This window comes from Castanea sativa, chromosome 9, assembly GCF_040712315.1.
Source record: "Castanea sativa cultivar Marrone di Chiusa Pesio chromosome 9, ASM4071231v1".
NCBI lineage: Eukaryota > Viridiplantae > Streptophyta > Magnoliopsida > Fagales > Fagaceae > Castanea > Castanea sativa.
In genome coordinates this window covers 44,824,416-44,845,057 of record NC_134021.1, presented here as the reverse complement: position 1 = coordinate 44,845,057, position 20,642 = coordinate 44,824,416, and the positions used below count along the sequence as shown (strand labels likewise).

Sequence of the window (20,642 nt, the reverse complement as noted above, 5' to 3'; positions counted from 1 at the left end):
ATATATACATAGAAAAGCATTTTGGAAAAGCTTGGCAGCTTTTGATTCCATGTAGTGACAAATGTTTGTTCTCCTATCTCTTACCACTAATCCCACTTATTCCTTTCCAAATCTTCTCATTGAAATCAAAATTTCCACCTCAAGCAACACAATCTTACTCAATGATACCGCAAAACGGTGAATTTACTCTTCCCCAATTTATGTATTGTCTACAGGGTTCCTTGTAAGTTTTCTCTTATTTACATCTAAATCAAATAACATTTTTTTTGCTTACCTTGATGTCATCTCAACCACCCCAGAACAAGCTTTTATTGTTTACTCATTTATCCCTACCATAAATTATTGTCATTCACTCTTTCAACAATTCTTCATTTTTTTAAAAGTACTAACAAAAGAACATTAAAGGGGTGCAAGTATTAACAAAAAAGATTCTCATCCTTTTTAAAAAACCATCAAGTGAAGCTAAATAAATTTAAAATTTTTAAAAAGAAAAAGAAAAGAAAGATCATTTTCCTTTGAACATAGTAATCATCTGTTTCAAATCAAGCATGTTAGAATTGTGTGGTTAAGTGATTAAAGGAGTGTTAGAATTAAGTGGTTAAATGATTAAATTTACCATTGTTTGTGTAAGTAGACACCTGCAATCATTGATTTAATTTGTTAGAAGTGGACTATATGAAGTGTTCTCTGACGTAATACGTTGAACTACTAGCTGGGAATCCGATTCTAATCCCAATTCCAAGCCAATTGTAATCCATAGTACTAGTATGGATACAGATATTCAATTTAAGAGAGAATATCGTTAGCCAACACCCTTATCAACTCAAAGAATGTCCCCTGCACCGGCTAACATTGGAAAGAAAGGCATCATTCTTTGCATAGTATGTCACAGCTTCTATCTAGCCCCCTCTTTTTGCTTTCAAACAAATAATGAGATTCCAGCAAATATATTCTCAACTAGAGTATGCATCGAATATTTAATTTACTTACACCTAAAAGAAAATGATTCCGCCCCAACAAATTAAAAGATATATACTTAGTCTAATGCGTAAGTATTCCTATTCCATGCTTTGCCTACGGCCTAAAAAGAATTGTGTGCCAAGTCAAGTCATGATCCATGGTGCAGTAAAAACCGCTGCTAATTATATCTACCCTCTCAGAATTGCTCTGTAATAAAAACAGCTGCTAATACTTAGAAGGCATTGATTCACTTAACCATCAAAAACCTTTCCATCCCACCACCACAGGAACATGGCTGAAAATGCCTATTGCATTGCAGGGAAGATCGTGGAGCTGCTTGGATCCCTTATTTACGAGGAGCTCAGCTCAGCATGGGGCATACAAAGCGATCTGAAAAGGCTTGAGTGCACCCTGTTAGCCATTAAGGCTGTGCTCTTAGATGCTGAGGAGAAGCAAGAAACTGACCATAGGCTGAACCATTGGCTAGGACAGCTCAAAGATGTCTTTAATGATGCGGAGAATGTCCTAGATGAATATCAATATCAAATTCTGCAGAAGGAAGTACTGAAGAGATGCAGGAGCACTCGCAAAAAGGTGGGTTATTTCTTTTCTGGCTCTAATCCACTTGTCTTCCATTTCGAAATGGCACATAAAATCAAGGGTATTAGGGAGAGGGTAGATGATATTTCAGATCTTAAGGCTGAATTCAATCTTGTTGCACGTCTTGAAGATAGGAAGACAACAATGTATCGGAGGGACATGACCCACTCCTTTATTCCTTCTCAGAATGTCATTGGTAGGGATGATGACAAAAAAAAGATAATAAATCTTTTGATGCAGCATGATGTTGATCGAAATGTTAGTGTAATTCCTATAGTTGGGATTGGAGGTTTGGGGAAGACCACAATTGCCAAGTTGGTGTATAATGATGAACAGGTGGTTAGACATTTTCAATTGAAAATGTGGGTGTGTGTCTCTGAGGATTTTGATGTTAAAAGATTGATAACAGAAATCCTCAAATCAGCAGTTGGTATTGATGAGAATTTGAGCATAGATCAGTTGCAAATGCGTTTAAGAGAACATATAAAAGATAAGAAATTTCTTCTTGTCTTAGATGATATTTCGAATGAGGATCATATAAAATGGATTGAATTAAGAAATTTGTTACTTGGCGGTTGCAATGGAAGTAAAATCATAGTAACAACACGAAATAGCTCTGTTGCTACTATTATGAGCACTGCAGAGTCTTACAATTTAGATGGCCTATCCCAAAAGGATTGTTTGTCTTTGTTTGTGAATTTGGCATTTAAGGAAGGAGAAGAAGAACAATATCCAAACCTCTTAGAAATTGGAAAAGAAATTGTCAAAAAATGTAGAGGGGTTCCATTGGCAGTGAATACTTTAGCCTGCCTACTCTATTCAAAAGTTGATGAAAATGCGTGGATATCTATTAGAGATAATGAGATATGGCATTTAAATCAAAAGGAGAGTGGCATCTTACCTGCATTAAAGCTCAGTTACAATCAATTGCCATTTCACTTGAAGCCATGTTTTGCATATTGTTCTATCTTCCCAAAGGATTTTGTTTTCAATAATCTTCTCTTGATTCAATTTTGGATGGCACATGGAATTCTTCATTCATCTAAGGATGAAAATCTAGAGTTGGAAGATGTCGGCAACTTGTATATCAAGGACTTGTTGTCGAGATCTTTCTTTCAAGATGTTGAACAAGAAAATATCTTGTATTTTACCTTTAAAATGCATGATCTTATCCATGATCTTGCACTCTCAATTGCCAAAAGAGAGAGTTCAGTAGTGACCAAGAAATCCACCCTTGCTGCAAAAGTTTGTCACCTGTCATTTTCAGACAATGAGCAAGAAGTTACGACACAATTAGAGAAGTTGAGCAAAGTTCAGACTATTATTTTCCAAACAGACCAATCCATGTCCTTACTTGAAACATGCATCTCAAGATTTAAGTACTTGCGGGTGCTTGATCTGAAAAATTCATCCTTCGAGGTGTTGCCAAATTCTATCGGAAGTTTGAAACATTTGAGATATCTTGACCTATCATATAATCTCATAATCAAGCGACTTCCAGATTCCATTTGCAAGCTGCACGGTTTGCAAACTCTGCTGCTTGAAAATTGCCACAATCTTGAACAGTTGCCGAAAGGTATAGGGGACATAATCAGGCTCAGGTTTTTTATGGTTACAACAAAGCATACTTGCTTGTCGGAGAAGGCAATAGGTTGCTTGAGTTCTCTTCGATCTTTATGGATATGGAGATGTGTGAATCTAAAATGTGTGTTTGAAGGGATGGAGGAGGGGCGCCTCACCTATCTTCGAACATTGGTGGTTGGAAATTGTCCAAGTCTGACCTCTTTGGCACTGAGTATCAAACACCTAACTGCCCTAGAGACCCTAATAATTAGGGATTGTAAAGAGCTTACTTTGATGGAGGTAGCGGAAGAAGACAATCAAGATCTCAAGTTGAGCCTCCAAAATTTAATGTTTTTCCGTTTACCAAAGTTGGAGGTTTTGCCCCAATGGCTCCAAGGATCTGCAAACACTTTACAGCTGCTATGGATTGGAGGATGTGAAAATTTAACGGCTTTGCCGGATTGGCTGCCACGTCTAAAATCACTTCAGACACTTTGGATTGACAATTGCCCTAAGTTGTCATCTCTCCCAGAGGGGATGGAGGCACTAACAGAATTGTTGATTTATGGTTGTCCTGATTTGAGTAGAAAATGTACAGAAGATCACTCATGTACCACAGATTGTTCTTGATGAGGGTAGCATAAATTTACCAAGAGAAGATGATGATGTAAGGGCAGATTTGTCTTCTTATTAGTATTTTTGTCCTATTATTATAGAGTGTCTTTACAACTTTCTTTTCTCTTTTTTTGTTTTTTTGCTATGAACCCAAACCCTCTATTTCATTTATATATATATATATATATATATATATATATATATATATATATATATATATATATATATATAATTAAAAAAAAAACCAACTGAAGCCCTCTTTGTCCAAATTAGATTCAAATTAAATTAAAACCAAAAATATCTTTTTGGTTGAAATTGAATTTCCAAAACTAAAGCGGTCTTCTAAATCCTTATTTTCACCACACCGATTCTGCAAAAGAGAGAGAGAGAGAGAGAAGAAGAAACATTTAATCCTATTTAATTCGGGGAGGAATTAAATCTTGTTTCTAGAACATTGTGTTTCGAAGTTTGGGCTGCAAGGTATAGACACAAAATCTTAAATTAACGTATTGAATTTTTATTTATTTATTTTTCTTTTGTATAATCATTTTTCATAGTAATCCTCACTGCTAGTTTCTGATATACTATGTAACTACAAATTTCATTTCAGGAGTTCAACATATCAGAACCAATAGAATCTAAATGTTGCTCAATTCAAAGTCACAAGTTCCTTCCATAATTCGTAAACATTTCTTCATTACAATTTGGATTACAAGATGTAAATAAATAAATACTTCCGTTATTTAATTTGCTTTTAAGTGATGTAAATAAATAAATAAATACGTTATTTTGCATTTTTGTATTTTATGTAAAAATAAACATTTATGTCATTGTATTTCAAAGTAAGATGTGTAAATAAATAAACATGTTACGCGTATACTACCCTAACTACATTCTTGTGTATAAAAGTTGAGAGATCCATGGAATATTATGTTCAAGCATTTGTTCTTACATTCATGCTTTATGAATCTTTTGTGCAAGCACTAAGGACCTTGTGGAATAACAAGCTTAGTTACTTAGAAATGTGGGGTATAACAAAAATTGAATAGAGTGATATTTGTATCTAAAATTATAGATTTTCAGTTCTATAGAAAGTATTAACAAAAGAACATTACTGTCACAAATAACCAAAAAGTTCTTCATCCTTCTTAAAAGCCATCAACTAAAGATAAAAACCAGATTATTTTGTCTGAACTTACAGCTCACCTGTTTCAAATTAAGCATGCCATATCTAAAGTCATAGTTCATTGACACTATTTGCCTAGCATATGCCCACATTTCTAGATTTACAGCTATGCTGACTTGCGAGTAGCTCACAGGTAGACCAACCTGCAAGTTGCATTGCCAGCTAATTTTTGGGTGCAACCTTCCTCCTTTATTCCTATACTATATATACCCTCATTTTCCACGAAATTGTAAGGAGACCTCCTAAGAGAAAACCCTAGAAACACCATTGGAGAGCTAGTGACTCTGAGCCTACAATTTGCTACTTAATTCCCTTAGTTTTTCCCTACTCTCTTCCCTCTCCAATTTCCAAAACATGAGATGAGCTAAACCCAAACACCACCACACAATTACTGAGTACTGAGTGTTGAGTGTGCTTTGGATCATTGGGAAGCATTGGGCCTTTGCTAAATTTCAGACGGTGCAACTGGTCGGTGTTGTAAGATTCGGAAAGCTTGTGAAGAAACAATTCCAAGAAGTCCGTTGGTAGCAAAAACTTGGAGAGTTCAAATATAATGGGTAGATTAGGCTTGGAGGGTCTCTTTGATTATCCAGGTATTCCAACTTATTCTCTTAGTGGATCGATTTGGCTTGTCGGGCCACGGAGTAGTTTTTCCGCCGAGTTCTTCTGTTTTCCTCTTCGATAACACATTTGATGTTATCTTTGGTTTGCATCACTTTACTTACTGCCCTTTTTTTTTGAGAAGGTACTTACTGCCCTTAGTTTAATTGTTTTGTTCAATTATGCTTGTCCATGCTTTACCCTTTTTTTTGGTTGATTAATCAGCTAATTATGTAAATTTCACATTAATGATGATTAGCTTAACATTAATCAAGTCATAATTAAAATTTAGGGGCCTTAATTAGCATCAAGTAATAAGGCTGGTGCACTTTCAATACACAAAAATAAAAGAAAAGAGACTGATAAATTCCAAGACACCAAGTATAAAATTTTAGAAGTATAAAATTTTAGAAGCCACAACTTGGGCAACCGGTGTTGGTTGGAGGTCAACAAAAGGGTTTAAGTCTCATCCCTAACCAACACAGCTTGAGGCATAAAATTTTTAGGCCTTACCCAACATAACTGAAGCTGAATCCAATTGCTTTGTTGCAACCAAATCAGCTCAAGTTGAGTATTCTATGACTTCTCTTAATCGTGATTGGAGAGTCACTCATTTTTTAATGTTTACAACAGTGATCTTTCAAGCAAGATTAGCACATCTAAAACTAAAAAAGCATGCAGGTAGCAGTGTGTATATGTTTGTGCAAATTCGCATGTGTACTGTAAGAAATCTCACAAGAAACTAAAAAGAGATTGTTTGCAAGAGCATGCTACCTGCAAGAGCCAGCTTCAGTTCTGTCTCTATGTCAGGGATACTTGGAACCAATATATGCTAGGCTGATGCGCAATCTGCAGCTTAAAAATTCAATGTCAGCATTTAAACATCCATAGGTGCTGAACCAAAAGAATTCAACAGCAGATCAACAACAGAGGGAGAAAGGAATCAGTAGATGGAATAAAAACTAAGATTTTAAAAAGAAATGGAAAGAGGCAAACAATTGATGATTTAGCCTGACCTTAAAAACATGTCTTTAAATAAAGTTTATGCAACTGATTTAGGGTCCATTTGGAAATAATATATTTAATTTTTTGCTGAAAACTTTTTGTTAAAAGTATGCTAAAATATACTTGTTCTTTGAAAAAGTGAGAAAAAGTAAGAAAATGTGAGGCTTTAATAACACGTAAATAAAAGCTAAAAAGCAAAAAACTAGCTTATAAGCTAGTCCCAAACTAGCTTGTTTCAAACTTTTTTTTTTATTATATAAGTACTGCAATTTTGTTTATATCAAAAAATTAGTGTGGCCCAACTATGCCGGGAGTAAACTGCTGGGGACCAAACAATCAATCATGCAAGTTACATGAATCTATCAAATCAAAAAAAGAACATAATGGCTGACTATGCAAAGCTGACATCCAGTCCAACAAAGTTCTAAAGATAAATAATTTGAGATCATGCAAAGCTCTCTCTCTGTATCCTCAAAATTCCAGTTGTTCCTCTCTCACCATAAGCACCACATCAAACAATGCGGGGGCAACCATCCACAAATTCCCATTCTGATGACGACTAAAACGATCAGGCCAGCAAGCTAACAACTCAACAACATTCTTCAACATCGCCCAACAAGCTCCAAATAAACCAAACACCATAGACCACAATTTGGCAATAAAACCAGATACCTAAGCTGGATAGTTTATTTTCCTATTCATATAAACCTACAAACGCTTGCTAGCTAAAAAAGAAATTCAAAAGTAAAAAAATAAATAAGAATTAGTAAGACAGCTAGCAAAATTGGGTTGGGGGGTGGGGGGGCAATCAACCAATTAAGATTGAATATAATACAAAGTCATTGTAATCTAATTACCATCACTTTTTCTGTGGTCAAATAATATAACACAAGTCAGAAATAAATTCCTCGCAATCAGTCTCTCTTTACTTTCTAAGGTAATAAACCATAAAACACAGAATCTCTTCACCTTGTATCCAGCAATATCTTGAGTAACACCAGGCAGTGGGACGACTGTAGCACGCTTCATCTTCTCCTGCACTATGAAAGAAAACAAAAGCAGTTATTGTTCAATAAAATTTAATAAACTTCCCCATAGTTCCATTTAAAGACAATGACATTCAAACTACATAATCTAGCAAAAACATAGTAACAGCTTTCCAGGAAAGCAAGACAATGCAATTTGATGGATTGAATTAATTAAAACCTACTTCGCAACGTTTGGAACGCCAACCATGAAAATAAGTAGAGTAGCTTCCCTTGAAATTGCTTCCTTCGGCTTGAACTCCACTAGCTTGAGAAGCTTTTGGTACATGATCCATGATAAAACACCATCATCACCACACACAATCTAAAATATCAGAGAGAGAGAGAGAGAGGACAAGTTACTATCTAAGAAGCATGGACAAAGATACAGACATTGAAACAGACAATACAGGACTAGATATGAAAACACCATAATCCTTGAAAAATTAGGACAGGATTGCTACAACAAATAATTAATTAAATGAATAACATATCTTCATATTTATAGACATTTTATTTTTGGTTTAAGTTTTAAAAATAAATAATTACTGTCAAATTTTTTAAAAACATGTCTAAAATCAAATGAATCTTTTTTAAATAAATAAAAAATGCTAAAGTTCAATTTTAGTCTCTCGACATTTACTTCAATTGTCAAATTAGTCCTTAAGATTTATTCTTAGTAAATTTGTGAAAATGAGTTAATAATTCGGTCCAAATCTTTTAGCAAATTAAACAGTTTAATTTTATTTTAAAAATATATATAATCATCAAACAATAAGATCTATGAAATGACAAGGTTTTTAGTAAAATTTGTAATTTAAAATGAATGTTTAAATTGCATCATTGGCTAACAGATTTTGATGAAATGATGCTATTGACTCATTTTTTACATGGTGAGGGAATCAACTGAATTTCAACCTCCCAGAAAAAAAAAAAAAAATCCTTTAACAAAAAACAAAGAGGACACGCGAGGAGTGTCCAGGCGTGTCCGACACGGACACGAACTCGTGGTGTCCGAGGTTGTTAGCACGCTATATTCACTAATAACAAACCTTGTGTACGGAGGTTTTGCAATGGGCATTAATGGCGATGCAATCTTGATGATGTTTGTTAGGGTTGGCCAAGTCTTTCTTTTTTGGTGGAGAAGAAGGGATTGCGGACTTCAACGACAACACCGGCGTATCTCTAATGGCGTGTGTGTCATTTGATGGGCCCACCACCACCAGCACCACCGGCGTTGAAACCCAATTTCAATATCAATTTCAATCCCATAATCTATCACACAAACAGTGATTGAAAATGGTGGTAGCAACTTCTTAACTTTGAGAACCCTAAAATTATCCCAATTCAACCAAATTTAATGAAGCAAAATACACAAACAAATTTTAGTGTTGACTCATGAGTCGTGACTTTTACTTGTATTGAATTCAAATTTGCTTCTATAATTTTTAAATTTTGGATCATTAAACAAATTAAGGTAAAATCTGTTTTTTAGAAGAGCACAATTATTTCCTGCTTTTTAAGGAAAGTAGTTAGAGTTAGTTTCTTCCTTCTTCTTGATTCAGCTTGTATATATAGCGTAGGAGTTGTATCTTGTAATTTAACACTTTCATTTTCTCTGTTTTTCATTCAATAAGAGCAGAAGTTCTATTTAGAAAGTGTGCTTAGATATTTTCCCAAATACTCAGTTTTTTTACAACTTGGAAATTGGCAAGACATGAAGGGGCTTGCTTGCATTTTTTAAGGCATTGTCATCAATGGTCAATCCCTGTTTTGACAAAAGCTAAAAGAAAGGGAAAATGCAAGAAATATGGAATTGAAATGTGACTTTGATTGCAATTTGAACCGAGGAAACAACTAAATTTACAGGGGTTGATAAGGATATATAAAATTATAAATTAAGGGGTGGGGTTAAGGAGCATGGAATCAATGAGTAATTTTTATGGGACAGTGGAAAAGTGTATCCACTACAGACCGACCCCCACTAAACCCATCTTTGCCAGCCAAGGTAGAACCCAACCCACTGTAGATTCACGAGAATCACGAGATGAAGTCCCACACCACCTAATTCAACCCATGGCAAACCCACAGGGAAAAGTGTACCCACCACAAACCCACCTCCAATAATAACGTAGATTGAGTCAGTTATTTGTGTTAAAAAAATTTGCTAACCCAAACTTAACCCAACTCATTTTTGTTTTTCATTTTTTAAAAAACAATTCAACCTATCAACCCTAGAAAAAACTAATTTGAGATGTGAAAGATAGGTTGGATTGAGTTAAATTTGTAAAAAATACATACCTCTATGGTGTCATTTTCTGTTTTAAGATTACTCTTTAACAAGAATGCAACATTGATAAGTAATAGTCATTACATCATATCAGTAGTATAAGTAAAAAATATGTAATATATGTTATAATAACTAATACTAGTTTAGGGGCTTTAGGGGCTTTTCTCAAAAAAAGAAAAAAAGAAGAAGAAGAAGAAGAAGAAGAAGAAGCTAATACTAGTTACCTAATTTTTTTGCTTATTGATCACATCTGTTCATTTCAGCTCACGATTCAGTCACTGCAAATTAATAGTCATACTCGAAAAGGGTTTAAAGCTAGCATAATTTTAAAAACTGTGTAAAAGAAGTGATAATGGGGGCTGTCCATGGACTTAATTGGGTGGGGTTGGAATTTAATAAATACATAAACAAAACCAAGACTAAATTGGAAATTATATCTCTCAAATTTGGATTAATTTTGATTTTATCTCCTAAAGTTTCAAATTTTTTATATGATTTTATCTATCTTAACGCTATGTATCGCCTTATTGTCTGTTAAGTGTCATATTGGCAATCCAATAAAACCCTCTATATTTGTATTTATTTTGATTTTGCACCCTATATGTTTGAAAGTTTTTGATTAATTTAGTGCTTAATGGATAAGTAGGCACAACACATTGGTGGAAGTGAGCAAATCCATATGATACTTAGCGTTAAGGGAGTATATCAAATTTTTAAATTTTAAGGAACGTGATCAAAATTACCGCAAACTTTAAGTGAGTGGAAACTGATAGTGGAAGGGTTTAAAGCTTTAAAGCGAGCTTCTTTTATATATGGTTTTATTTGGTAGATAAAATAAAAAATAAAAGGATCCGGGATAGTGAAGCATAGTTTTAGTATTAAAAATTGCCAAAAAATAAGTGAAAATTGGCTATCCATAAATTCAATTAGGTCGGAGTGGAGGATTTAAAAAAATAAAAAGAAAAGACTAAATTGTTAATGATATCCCTAAAATTTAGGGTAATTTTGATTTTATCCTCTAAAATTTTGATATGTTTCCCTACCAGTAGGTATCATCTCAATTTGCTCCCTTCCAATACACCATGTCTAATTGTTTGTTAAGTGCTAGATTGGCAACCCAACGACACCCTCTATATTTATATTTGTCTTGATTTTACACCCTTTATATTTGGCATTGTCTTTAGTTTGCACCCTTTATGTTGAAACTGTTTTGATTAATCTAATGCTCAATGGGCAGGCAGGCACAACACATTGATGGAATTGAGCAAATCTAAACAATACCTAGTGTTTAGGGAATAGATCAAAATTTTGAAATTTTGAGGGACAAAATATTGCCCCAAACTTTAGAGATATAATTTGCAATTTAGTCTTAAAAAATAAAATAAAAAATCCAATCCAATTTCTTCACCTTGAGAAATATCCACCTGTGATAATTCTAAAAATGAACTTAATTCAACCAATATAGATGAAGTTGAGTTATGTCAGGAGTTTCATTGGAATGCGTCAAGGGTTATGGTTTGTGTGGAGGAAATCACTAAGAAGGATTCCAAAGGTTCCAAAACTATAGTAGTGGTTTGGCAAGTGAGTTGTTTGTAGAGGTTACATATAAAGTTTAGATTTCAAAGCTTTTGTGAGTTCTAATTATTTGTATCAAACTATCAGTTCTATTATATTGAATTTTATAGGATTGTTTGTGTCCTCGGAGTGGCATTTACTTTAAAAATGTTTTTCATCAATTTTCCACTTCATTACCAAAATTTATGTTGCACTTAATTGCTTAAAACATCGATTTAATAAGGATGTATAGGCTCCATGAGAAGCCATAAAATCTAGCCTAGTTATAATCACCTCCCACCCTTTTTACAGCTTTGAGTGTTCCACAGGAAGCCGTTGAGGCTTCTCACGTAGAAGTACAAACTACAAACTATGACCTCTTTAAACAACCTTGCTGTTCCATTATCCTCCTAAACTCGAATGATTTTTTCGTATCACACTATCACTTTCTCCCAGGCATGTTGCTTTGAAAAATGAAGGGCAATTCAGACAAGGGTGGTGTGAAACACTAACGCAATTCCTCGCTTTACATGAATACAAATGATACATTCTCAACCCTTTAAGAAGGTCCCATAACCCACTACCAAAAAATGAGAGACCCACTACAAAGGTGCTTCCATCATTTTCCACTACGCCCCCACCATTGATACAAAAAACGAAGAGCATATTAGGTGAGCTTTTGACAATTCTTCACCTTCACTTGGAAATTGGCAAGGCATGATTCATGAACGGGCCTGCTTGCATTTTTTTAGGGCATTGGCATCAATCCCACTTTTGACAAAAGCTAAAAGAAAGGGAAAAAACAAGAAATATGGAATTGGAATGTGACTTTGATTGCAATTTGAACCGAGGGAACAACTAAATTTGCGGGGATTGATAAGGATATATAAAATTATAAGTTAAGGTGTGGGGCTAAGGAGCATGAAATGAGTTTTTTTCAGGACAGTGGAAAAGTGTACACACCACAAACCCACTTCTCCTAATAACTTAGATTGAGTCAACTATTTGTGTGTAAAACTTTTGCTAACTCAAACCTAACCCAACTCATTTTTATTTTTTCATTTTTAAAAATCAATTTAACCTATTAACCCTCGGGAAAAAAAAAAAAAACTAATTTGAAATGTCATAGCTAAGTGGGATTGAGTTAAATCTATCGAATTGGTGAGTTGAATTTGAATACATACCTCTATGATGTCATTTTCGGTTTTAAGATTCCTCTATATTGAGAATGCAACATTGATAACTAATAGTCATTACATCATATTAGTAGTATGAGTAAAAAATATGTAATATATGTTATAATAACTAATACTAGTTACCTAATTTTTTTTCTAGTAAAAATAAGTAAATTTTTGTTTGTTACTCTTTAAAGCATATACAATATTTGTTTCTCAAAAAAAAAAAAGCATATACAATAATATATGTAAGGACGCAATTTGTGCCTAGGCCCAACACGAAGGAGGGTATAGGTCCAAAGAGCCCAATACAATAAATTTATAGAGTGTGGGTCAGAAATCTTGATTCTAATTAGCTTAAACGATAACAGCAATGACCCAAAGATCATGAAACAATAAGAATGAACAAGTTTATGAGATGAAAGTTATACTCGGACTCAAGCTGATAACCAAGTGCTTATATTTCTCTTCACTTAAAGATTAATTAACAATATTCGATCTATAGTGTTTTTTCTATCTCTCCATCTTCTCTTCTCTAGGGCCTCCTCCCTTCTTATACTCCCCCTCGCCCCTCATTTTTACTCTCCACGTGTAAGTCTAGACTACTAATGTTGATACTTGTCCCATCTACTTCTTCTGAAAGTCTTTGGGTAATAGCTGTAAGGCTGAAATTCACTATTCAAATATCACTTCCTCATTAATGTAGCCAAAGACTTAGGTACAGAGCCTTCAATACGGTGGTAGTAGCTTTCTCTAAGATATTTCCCAACTATTCTTACTCTCTGTGCCCCCATGAAATATATCTTCATCTTCAAAACCTCCTATAGGATCATTCCAGTCAACATGTCTTACCATCTAACCCCCATCTCAACTGGCCGAGGATATATCCCTCCTCGGATCGCTTCCATTAGCCTCTTCTGCCACAATTAACTCTTGGGTCTCCAAATCTGACATCCTTATCATTACTAATCCGTCCTCAGACGGGTAATGATCCTCAGACAATGCCATGGACCGAAAGCACCTTTTTGGCCTTTTACCCCCACAATATATTTATGAAAAAGTATTAAAGTAAAGCAACAGTTTTTCTTAATATACAAAATTTGACCTAAAAACTTTACAAAATAATTCAAAATTATATGAAGCAATATAAAGAATTTTTTTTTTCTTTTTGTTGAGAATCATTAATATTATTTCAAATTGTAACAGTGTTTGACATCTCCACATTCAATCTTAGCAATCCTTCGTAAAATATGAAAATTTTATATATTCACTTAACTTTAAATCACCCAAATTTATTTTAATAGCTTTGGAAAAATTTATACTATAAATATAGGGACTGTGAAGATGGACCCTACCAAAATGAAAAGAGCATGGTCTCCAAAAAATAAAAATAAAAAGAGAGAGAGAGAGAGAGAGAGAGTTACTCATAAGTCATAACATACAAACTACATTTGGTGACTTAGAAATATCTAAGTTGGTGAACAGAGTGTGGTGAATCTACGACCAAACATCTGATTTGTTAATTAGAAGCTATATCAATGGTAATAATACTTGTATATTATGCATGTAATTTACATGAAAAAACTTAATAAAAAGAGTTAATATATATACAACTGATTTTCCTTTTATCTTTACTATAATACCAATATATAGAAATAGTGTGAGTCCGCACATGCGTGGTACGGAGCTCCGCCTCCACTCGGCCACACCCTCCGGCCTCCACGTGTAAATGACTTTTAACAGTCTAAAATACTTTGAAGCTCTCTCACCAAATCCAATAAAGTCTCTTTGCTTTGTTGTTTGTATGTTTTACACTTTACCATTCTCGCTACTGAGCAGTGAACACTCATTCATCTTCACATTTGATTGTCTTTGCTCTTCATCACCCCCAAGAACATGGCTGAAATCGGCTATGGCATCGCAGTGAAGGTCCTGGAGCTGCTTGGATCCCGTACTTTCCAAGAGATCAGCTCGGCATGGGGCTTCAAAGGTGATCTGAAAAAGATTGGGCGCAGAGTCTTAGCCATTAAAGCCGTACTGATTGACGCTGAGGAGAAGCAAGCAAGTAACGAGAGGCTAAGGACTTGGCTAAGGGAGCTTAAAGATGTCCTTATTGACGCCGAGAATGTGCTGGATGAATTTCAGTATCGAGTATTACAGAAGGATGTAATGAAGATAAACGGGAGCTCTCGCAAAAAGGTGCGATTTTTCTTTTCTGGTTCTAATCCACTTTTATTCCGTTTTAAAATGGCACATAAAATCAAGGGTGTTAGGGAGAAGTTAGATGATATTGCAGCTCTTAAAGACGAATTCGGTCTTGCTGTACGACCTGAAGATGAGAAGACAACAATGAACAGGAGGGACATGACCCACTCCTTCGTTAATCCTTCTAAAGTCATCGGTAGGGGTTATGACAAAGGAAAGATCATGGATCTTTTGATGCAGCAAGATGCTAGCAGAAATGTCAGTGTAATTCCTATTGTTGGGATTGGAGGTTTGGGGAAGACCACACTTGCCAAGTTGTCTTTTGATGATAAACAGGTAGTTAGTCATTTTCAATTGAGAATGTGGGTGTGTGTTTCTGAGGATTTTAATGTTACAAGGTTGACAAAAGAAATCCTTAAATCTGCAATTTATAGGATTGATGAGAATTTTGTTGTGGATGGATTGCCAAACAGCTTAAAAGAACTTTTGAAAGATAAGAAAATTTTAGAGAACCTGGGTGTGGATGAAATGCAATGTCGACTAAGAGAACTTTTAAAAGACAAGAAATTTTTACTTGTCTTGGATGACGTTTGGAACGAGGATCTTAGGAAATGGAATCAATTGGAAGAGTTGTTAATCGGTGGTTCCAATGGAAGTAAAATCTTAGTGACAACAAGAAATAGCTCTGTTGCTACTATTATGGACACTACTACCACCTACAATCTAAAAGGTCTACCCGAAAAGGACTGTATGTCTTTGTTTGTGAAATTGGCATTTAAGGTAGGACAAGAAAATCAATATCCAAATCTCTTATATATTGGAAGAGAAATTGTCAAAAAATGTAAGGGGGTTCCATTGGCAGTGAGTACTTTAGCTGGTCTACTTTATTCAAAAGTTGATGAACATGAGTGGAAATCTATTAGAGATAATGAGATATGGAATTTAGAACAAAAGGAAGGTGACATCTTACCCGCATTGAAGCTCAGTTACAATCAATTGCCATTTCACTTGAAGCAATGTATTGCCTTTTGTTCAATTTTTCCAAAGGATTTTGAATTCAATAGCCTTTACTTGATTCAATTTTGGATGGCACATGGAATTCTTCAATCCCCTGCCAGTGAAAGTCAGGAGTTGGAAGATGTTGGTGACTTGTATATCAAAGAGCTGTTGTTGAGATCTTTCTTTCAAGATCTTGATCAAGAGGATATGATGCCCATATTTTTTACCTTTAAAATGCATGATCTGGTCCATGATCTTGCACTCTCAATTGCCAAAGGAGAGTGTTCGGTAGTGACCAAGAAATCCACCCTTGCTGCAGAAGTTTGTCATTTGTCAATTTTGGAGAATGGGCAAGAAGTTACAACACAGCTAGAGAAGTTGAGCAGAGTCCAGACTATTATTTTCAAAACAGAGCAACCTGCATCCTTACTTGAAGCATGTATCGCAAGATTTAAGTATTTGCGGGTGCTTGATCTGAGCAAATCATCCTTTGAGGTGTTGCCAAGTTCTATCGGAAGTTTGAAACATTTGAGATATCTTGATCTATCAGGTAATGATATAATCAAGCAACTTCTAGATTCCATTTGCAAGCTGCACAGTTTGCAAATTTTAATGCTTGGTGGTTGCAGCAATCTTGAACGGTTGCCCAAAGGTATAAGGGACATAATCAGCCTTAGGCATTTGATTATTACAACAAAGCATACCTACTTGTCGGAGAAGGCAGTAGGTTGCTTGGATTCTCTTCGATTTTTGCTTATAGGTGCATGTGAGAATCTAAAATGTCTGTTTGAAGGGAGGGAGGGGCGCCTCACCAATCTTTGAACATTGGCTATTAGAGATTGTCCAAGTTTGAACACTTTGTCACTCAGTATCAAACACCTAACTTCCCTAGAGACCCTGATAATTGAGGATTGTAAAGAGCTTAGTTTGACGGATAAAGAAGAGAATCAAGATCTCAAGTTAAGCCTCCAATTGTTGACAATTGTAAAGTTACCTAAGTTGGAGGTTTTGCCCCAGTGGCTCCAAGCATCTGCCAACACTTTACAGCACCTAGATATTGAAGATTGTTGTAATTTCACCGCTTTGCCTGAGTGGCTGCCACATCTGAAATCACTTCAGACACTTAGAATTAAAGATTGCCCTGGGTTCTCATCTCTCCCGGAGGGGATGCAAGATCTCACTGCACTAAGAGAATTTGAGATTTGGAGATGTCCTAAGTTGAGTAGAAAGTGCAGAGAAGAAGTTAGGCACAAGATTGCTCATGTACCAAACATTGATTTCAATGAGGATTTCTATGAGGATAGTGGAAGTTCATCAGAGAGAGATGATGACATCAGCGTATATTTACCAGGAGAAGATGATGAGGTAAGGGCATATATGTCTTCTTGTTATTTTTGTACTATTATAGTCTCTATCTCTACTCTCTCTACTGATTTAAATTAATCCTAAAATTGGTTATGATTCTTAATGAACCCAAACCCCCTTTTTCTTTTTCTTTTCCTTTTTTTTTTAATAAAAAAAGTCAAAGCCCTCTTTGTCCAAATTAGATTTATAGTAAATTAAAACCAAAAATATCTTTTTGCATGAAATTGAATTTCCAAAAGTAAAGTGGTCTTCTAAATCTTTATTTTTTGCCCACCCCTTCGGACCTTCCCCAGCAAAAGAAGAAAGTAATAAATAAATATAAATAAAATAAAAACAAAGGGAAAAAGTAGAGAAGAAGAGATTAATCCTATTTAATTAATTGAGGAATTTTATCTTGTTTGTGTAACATTGTGTTTCTGAGCAAGGTATTGGCACCCAAAAACTTGAATGAACATAATAAGTTTTTATTTATTTATCTTTTGTAAATACATTTTTCCTAGTAGTATTGTTCTTGTAAGTTGCTTATATACCATATATTGCAAATTTCATTTCAGAAGCTCAACGCAAGTCACAATCAATAAAGTCTAAATGCTGCTCAATTCAAAGTCACATGTTCCTTCCGTAATTCGTAAGTATTTCTTCATTGCAATTTGTATTACAATATGTAAATACATAAATATTTCCGTTATTTAATTTGCTTGTAAGTGATGTAAATGAATAAATATTTATGTTATTGTAATTTGTATTAAATGATGTCAATAAATAAACATATGTGTCATTTTAATTCAAAGTAAGAGATACAAATAAATAAGAAGTGATGTGTATACTCTTCTTGACTACATTCTTGTGTATAAAGTTGAGAGATCCATGGATTTGTGTGTGCAAACATTCATTCTTATATTCATATTTTATGATTCTTCTTTGTAAGCCTGAAGCACCATGTGTAATAATATGCTTAATTATTTAGAACATATGAGGTGTAATTGACATTGAAGTAAGTAATATTTGTATTTGGAATTATAAAGTTTCATTTCCATGAAAAGCTACCTCTAACTTAAACCAAAATTATAAATGATACATTAAGATTAATTTTTTTTTTATTGACACACTAGTAATAAGAGAGGAAAAGATAGGAAAAGGCAAAGGTGGAAGATTATAGGTTGTTGGTTCTTAGGTCTGGGAACACTGAGTGTCATTTTTCAAATCTTTCTTATGCTAAAGGAGTCAGAGCACTTACACTTGGATTTCTCACCAAATAATTGCTTTAATCTCCACTACTACAATGTTCATAATTGAATTTATGCTGTGGAAATTCCCTCCAATATTATCCATATTGGCATAAACAAATCCATCCATTAAACAAGGTAGATGCTTCATAAGTTGACAAGTTTGAGCACTAGCTTACGTGGGGCGGTATACTGGGGAAAAAAAAATCAAAAAGAAAAAGCTCATTCCGGAGGCAAGGTAGAAACTTAACACAATCCTCCATTTAGGAAGAAACCATGGACAGAGAAGCAACTTGTCCAGCCTCAAACTTGTTCCGCATTTGAAACTCTGGCTAATGACTTGTCGAGAATTATGTTTCTGTTAAACCACATCAGTAACCATGTCATTATTTCTTTTCATTAATAAACAAAATTACTTCATTTCTAGAGTCCAACACAAAGGAAAAATCAAAAAAATCAAGGGAATCTAAACATTGCTCAATTCAAAGTCGTGTATCCTTCTGTAATTCGTGAGCATTTCTTCAGCATTTCATCATTGTGATTTGGATTACAAACTGTAAATAAATAAATATTCTGGTTATTTAATTTGCTTGTAAGTGATGTAAATAAATAAGCATTTATATCATTGTAATATGAAGTAAGAGATTTAATAAATATATAGGATGATATGTATACTCCCGTAACTACATTCTTGTGTATAAAGTTGAGATATTTATGGATTGGTGCATGCAAGCACTTGTTTTTATATTCATATTTTATGATTCTTCTTAGCACTATGCCCCATGTGTAATAACATACTTAATTACTAGAAAATCTAGTGTATAACTGACAAAGTGACATTGATGAGAGTGATATTTGTATTTGGAATTAAAAATTTTCATTTCCATAGAAAGCTCCTCCTATCTTAAACCAGAATTATAGATGATATACTAAGAATAAGATGGGGAAAAGCAAAGGTGGAAGATTATTGGCCGTTAGTTCTCAGGTTTGGGAACAATGAGTGTCATTTTTCAAATTCTTCATATACGAAAGGAGTCATCTGAACACTTGTGTTCTCAATGAGTATTGCATTAATCTCCACTAATATCATGTTCATTAATGAATTTTATGTCATAATTCTCTCAGATGTTGTCCACATGAAATTGAAGAACAGAATTCCAAACCCACTAAAAATTTTGAAAACAAGTTTGACGGTAATATGCTATGACCAATTATATTAATGAAATTGTCTATGAAATCACATTAAAATTTGGGATCTACCTTCTAAGAACTAGAATTCCACTTCCCAAGTGCCCAGTCAAAAAATGATAACTATACTAGCATTAAATAATAGGGTATTTTAATATTGAAAGATTTTAACTTGAACTGTAACCCTTTTTAATAAGATATATGAAAGCGAGTATTTCCAAAAAGGAAAATGGGCGTAGCTCAAAATTCAAAAGCCACAAAACTTGAACAAGAGCAAGAATTACTTTTCTTGGAAGTTATTTATGCTTCAAATTTAAGGACACCATGATCAAAACGATCATTGCATTTGTTAAAAGCTAGTTTGTGCTTAAAATTTTAGGACAATAGCACCTTAATACAAATGATTACAACAACTATTTCCGAATAGTCTCGTTGAATAATGGCTTCAATCAAGATTGTCAAAATCGGGATCCTATATAGGATCGTGGGAGGTAGATGGAATCGTGAATCGTAAGATCTTACATGATTTGAGAAAAAAACAAAAAAAAATACACATTGGTATGTTAAATAATCACATAAATTATACATTCATTGATATAATTACCACACATTACTACATTCATTTGTAAGCATAATTTAAAGTGGCTAAAAATCTCAAAACGTGACTCTATTGGGATGTTTTTTATTTGAGTCCAATTGACACACTTTCTACATTAGAGTAGTAAAACTTAGTTTATTGGGATTTTATTTTTCATTTGGGTCTAACTGAGTCTTTCATCAAGTTAAAGAAGATTATAAGAAACCAAGGTCGTTTGAGATTGTTAGAATTGTACAATCCTACCAATCCTGAACAATTGCTAAGATCCTTGAAAGATCCGAATCGTTTTGGGCAAGTGGGAATGTAAAATTGTAGGACCGTAGAATTTAGATCAGGATTTTAACAACCATAGCTTTAATTGTTTTCAATGATATCTCATATTGATCAACTAAACTCTTCATTATATAAGCACCAATGCATTGATCACGGGTTTTGATCTCTCTTGAAATTTAATTTCGTAAATTGGATTCAAATTTGAATTTTTGTTG

At 34.2% G+C, this 20,642-nt stretch overlaps 1 protein-coding gene and 2 pseudogenes across 1 annotated transcript; 2 read left to right on the top strand and 1 right to left on the bottom strand.

Annotated features, from left to right (window-relative positions):
• Nucleotides 1–1,251: 1,251 nt before the first annotated feature.
• Nucleotides 1,252–3,753, top strand: LOC142609711 (disease resistance protein RGA2-like). Its single transcript, XM_075781419.1, has one exon. The coding sequence runs from the start codon at nt 1,252–1,254 to the stop codon at nt 3,751–3,753; it is 2,502 nt and encodes an 833-aa protein (XP_075637534.1).
• Nucleotides 3,754–4,282: 529 nt separating this feature from the next.
• Nucleotides 4,283–20,642, bottom strand: part of LOC142609283 (short integuments 2, mitochondrial-like) — a 47,405-nt pseudogene continuing 31,045 nt past the window's right edge.
• On the top strand, nt 14,455–18,952 carry LOC142609706 (putative disease resistance protein RGA1; annotated as a pseudogene).

What these genes read in the sequence shown, in the direction of transcription:
- LOC142609711 (XM_075781419.1), top strand. Translation starts at nt 1,252, where the DNA reads ATGGCTGAAAATGCCTATTGCATTGCAGGGAAGATCGTGGAGCTGCTT.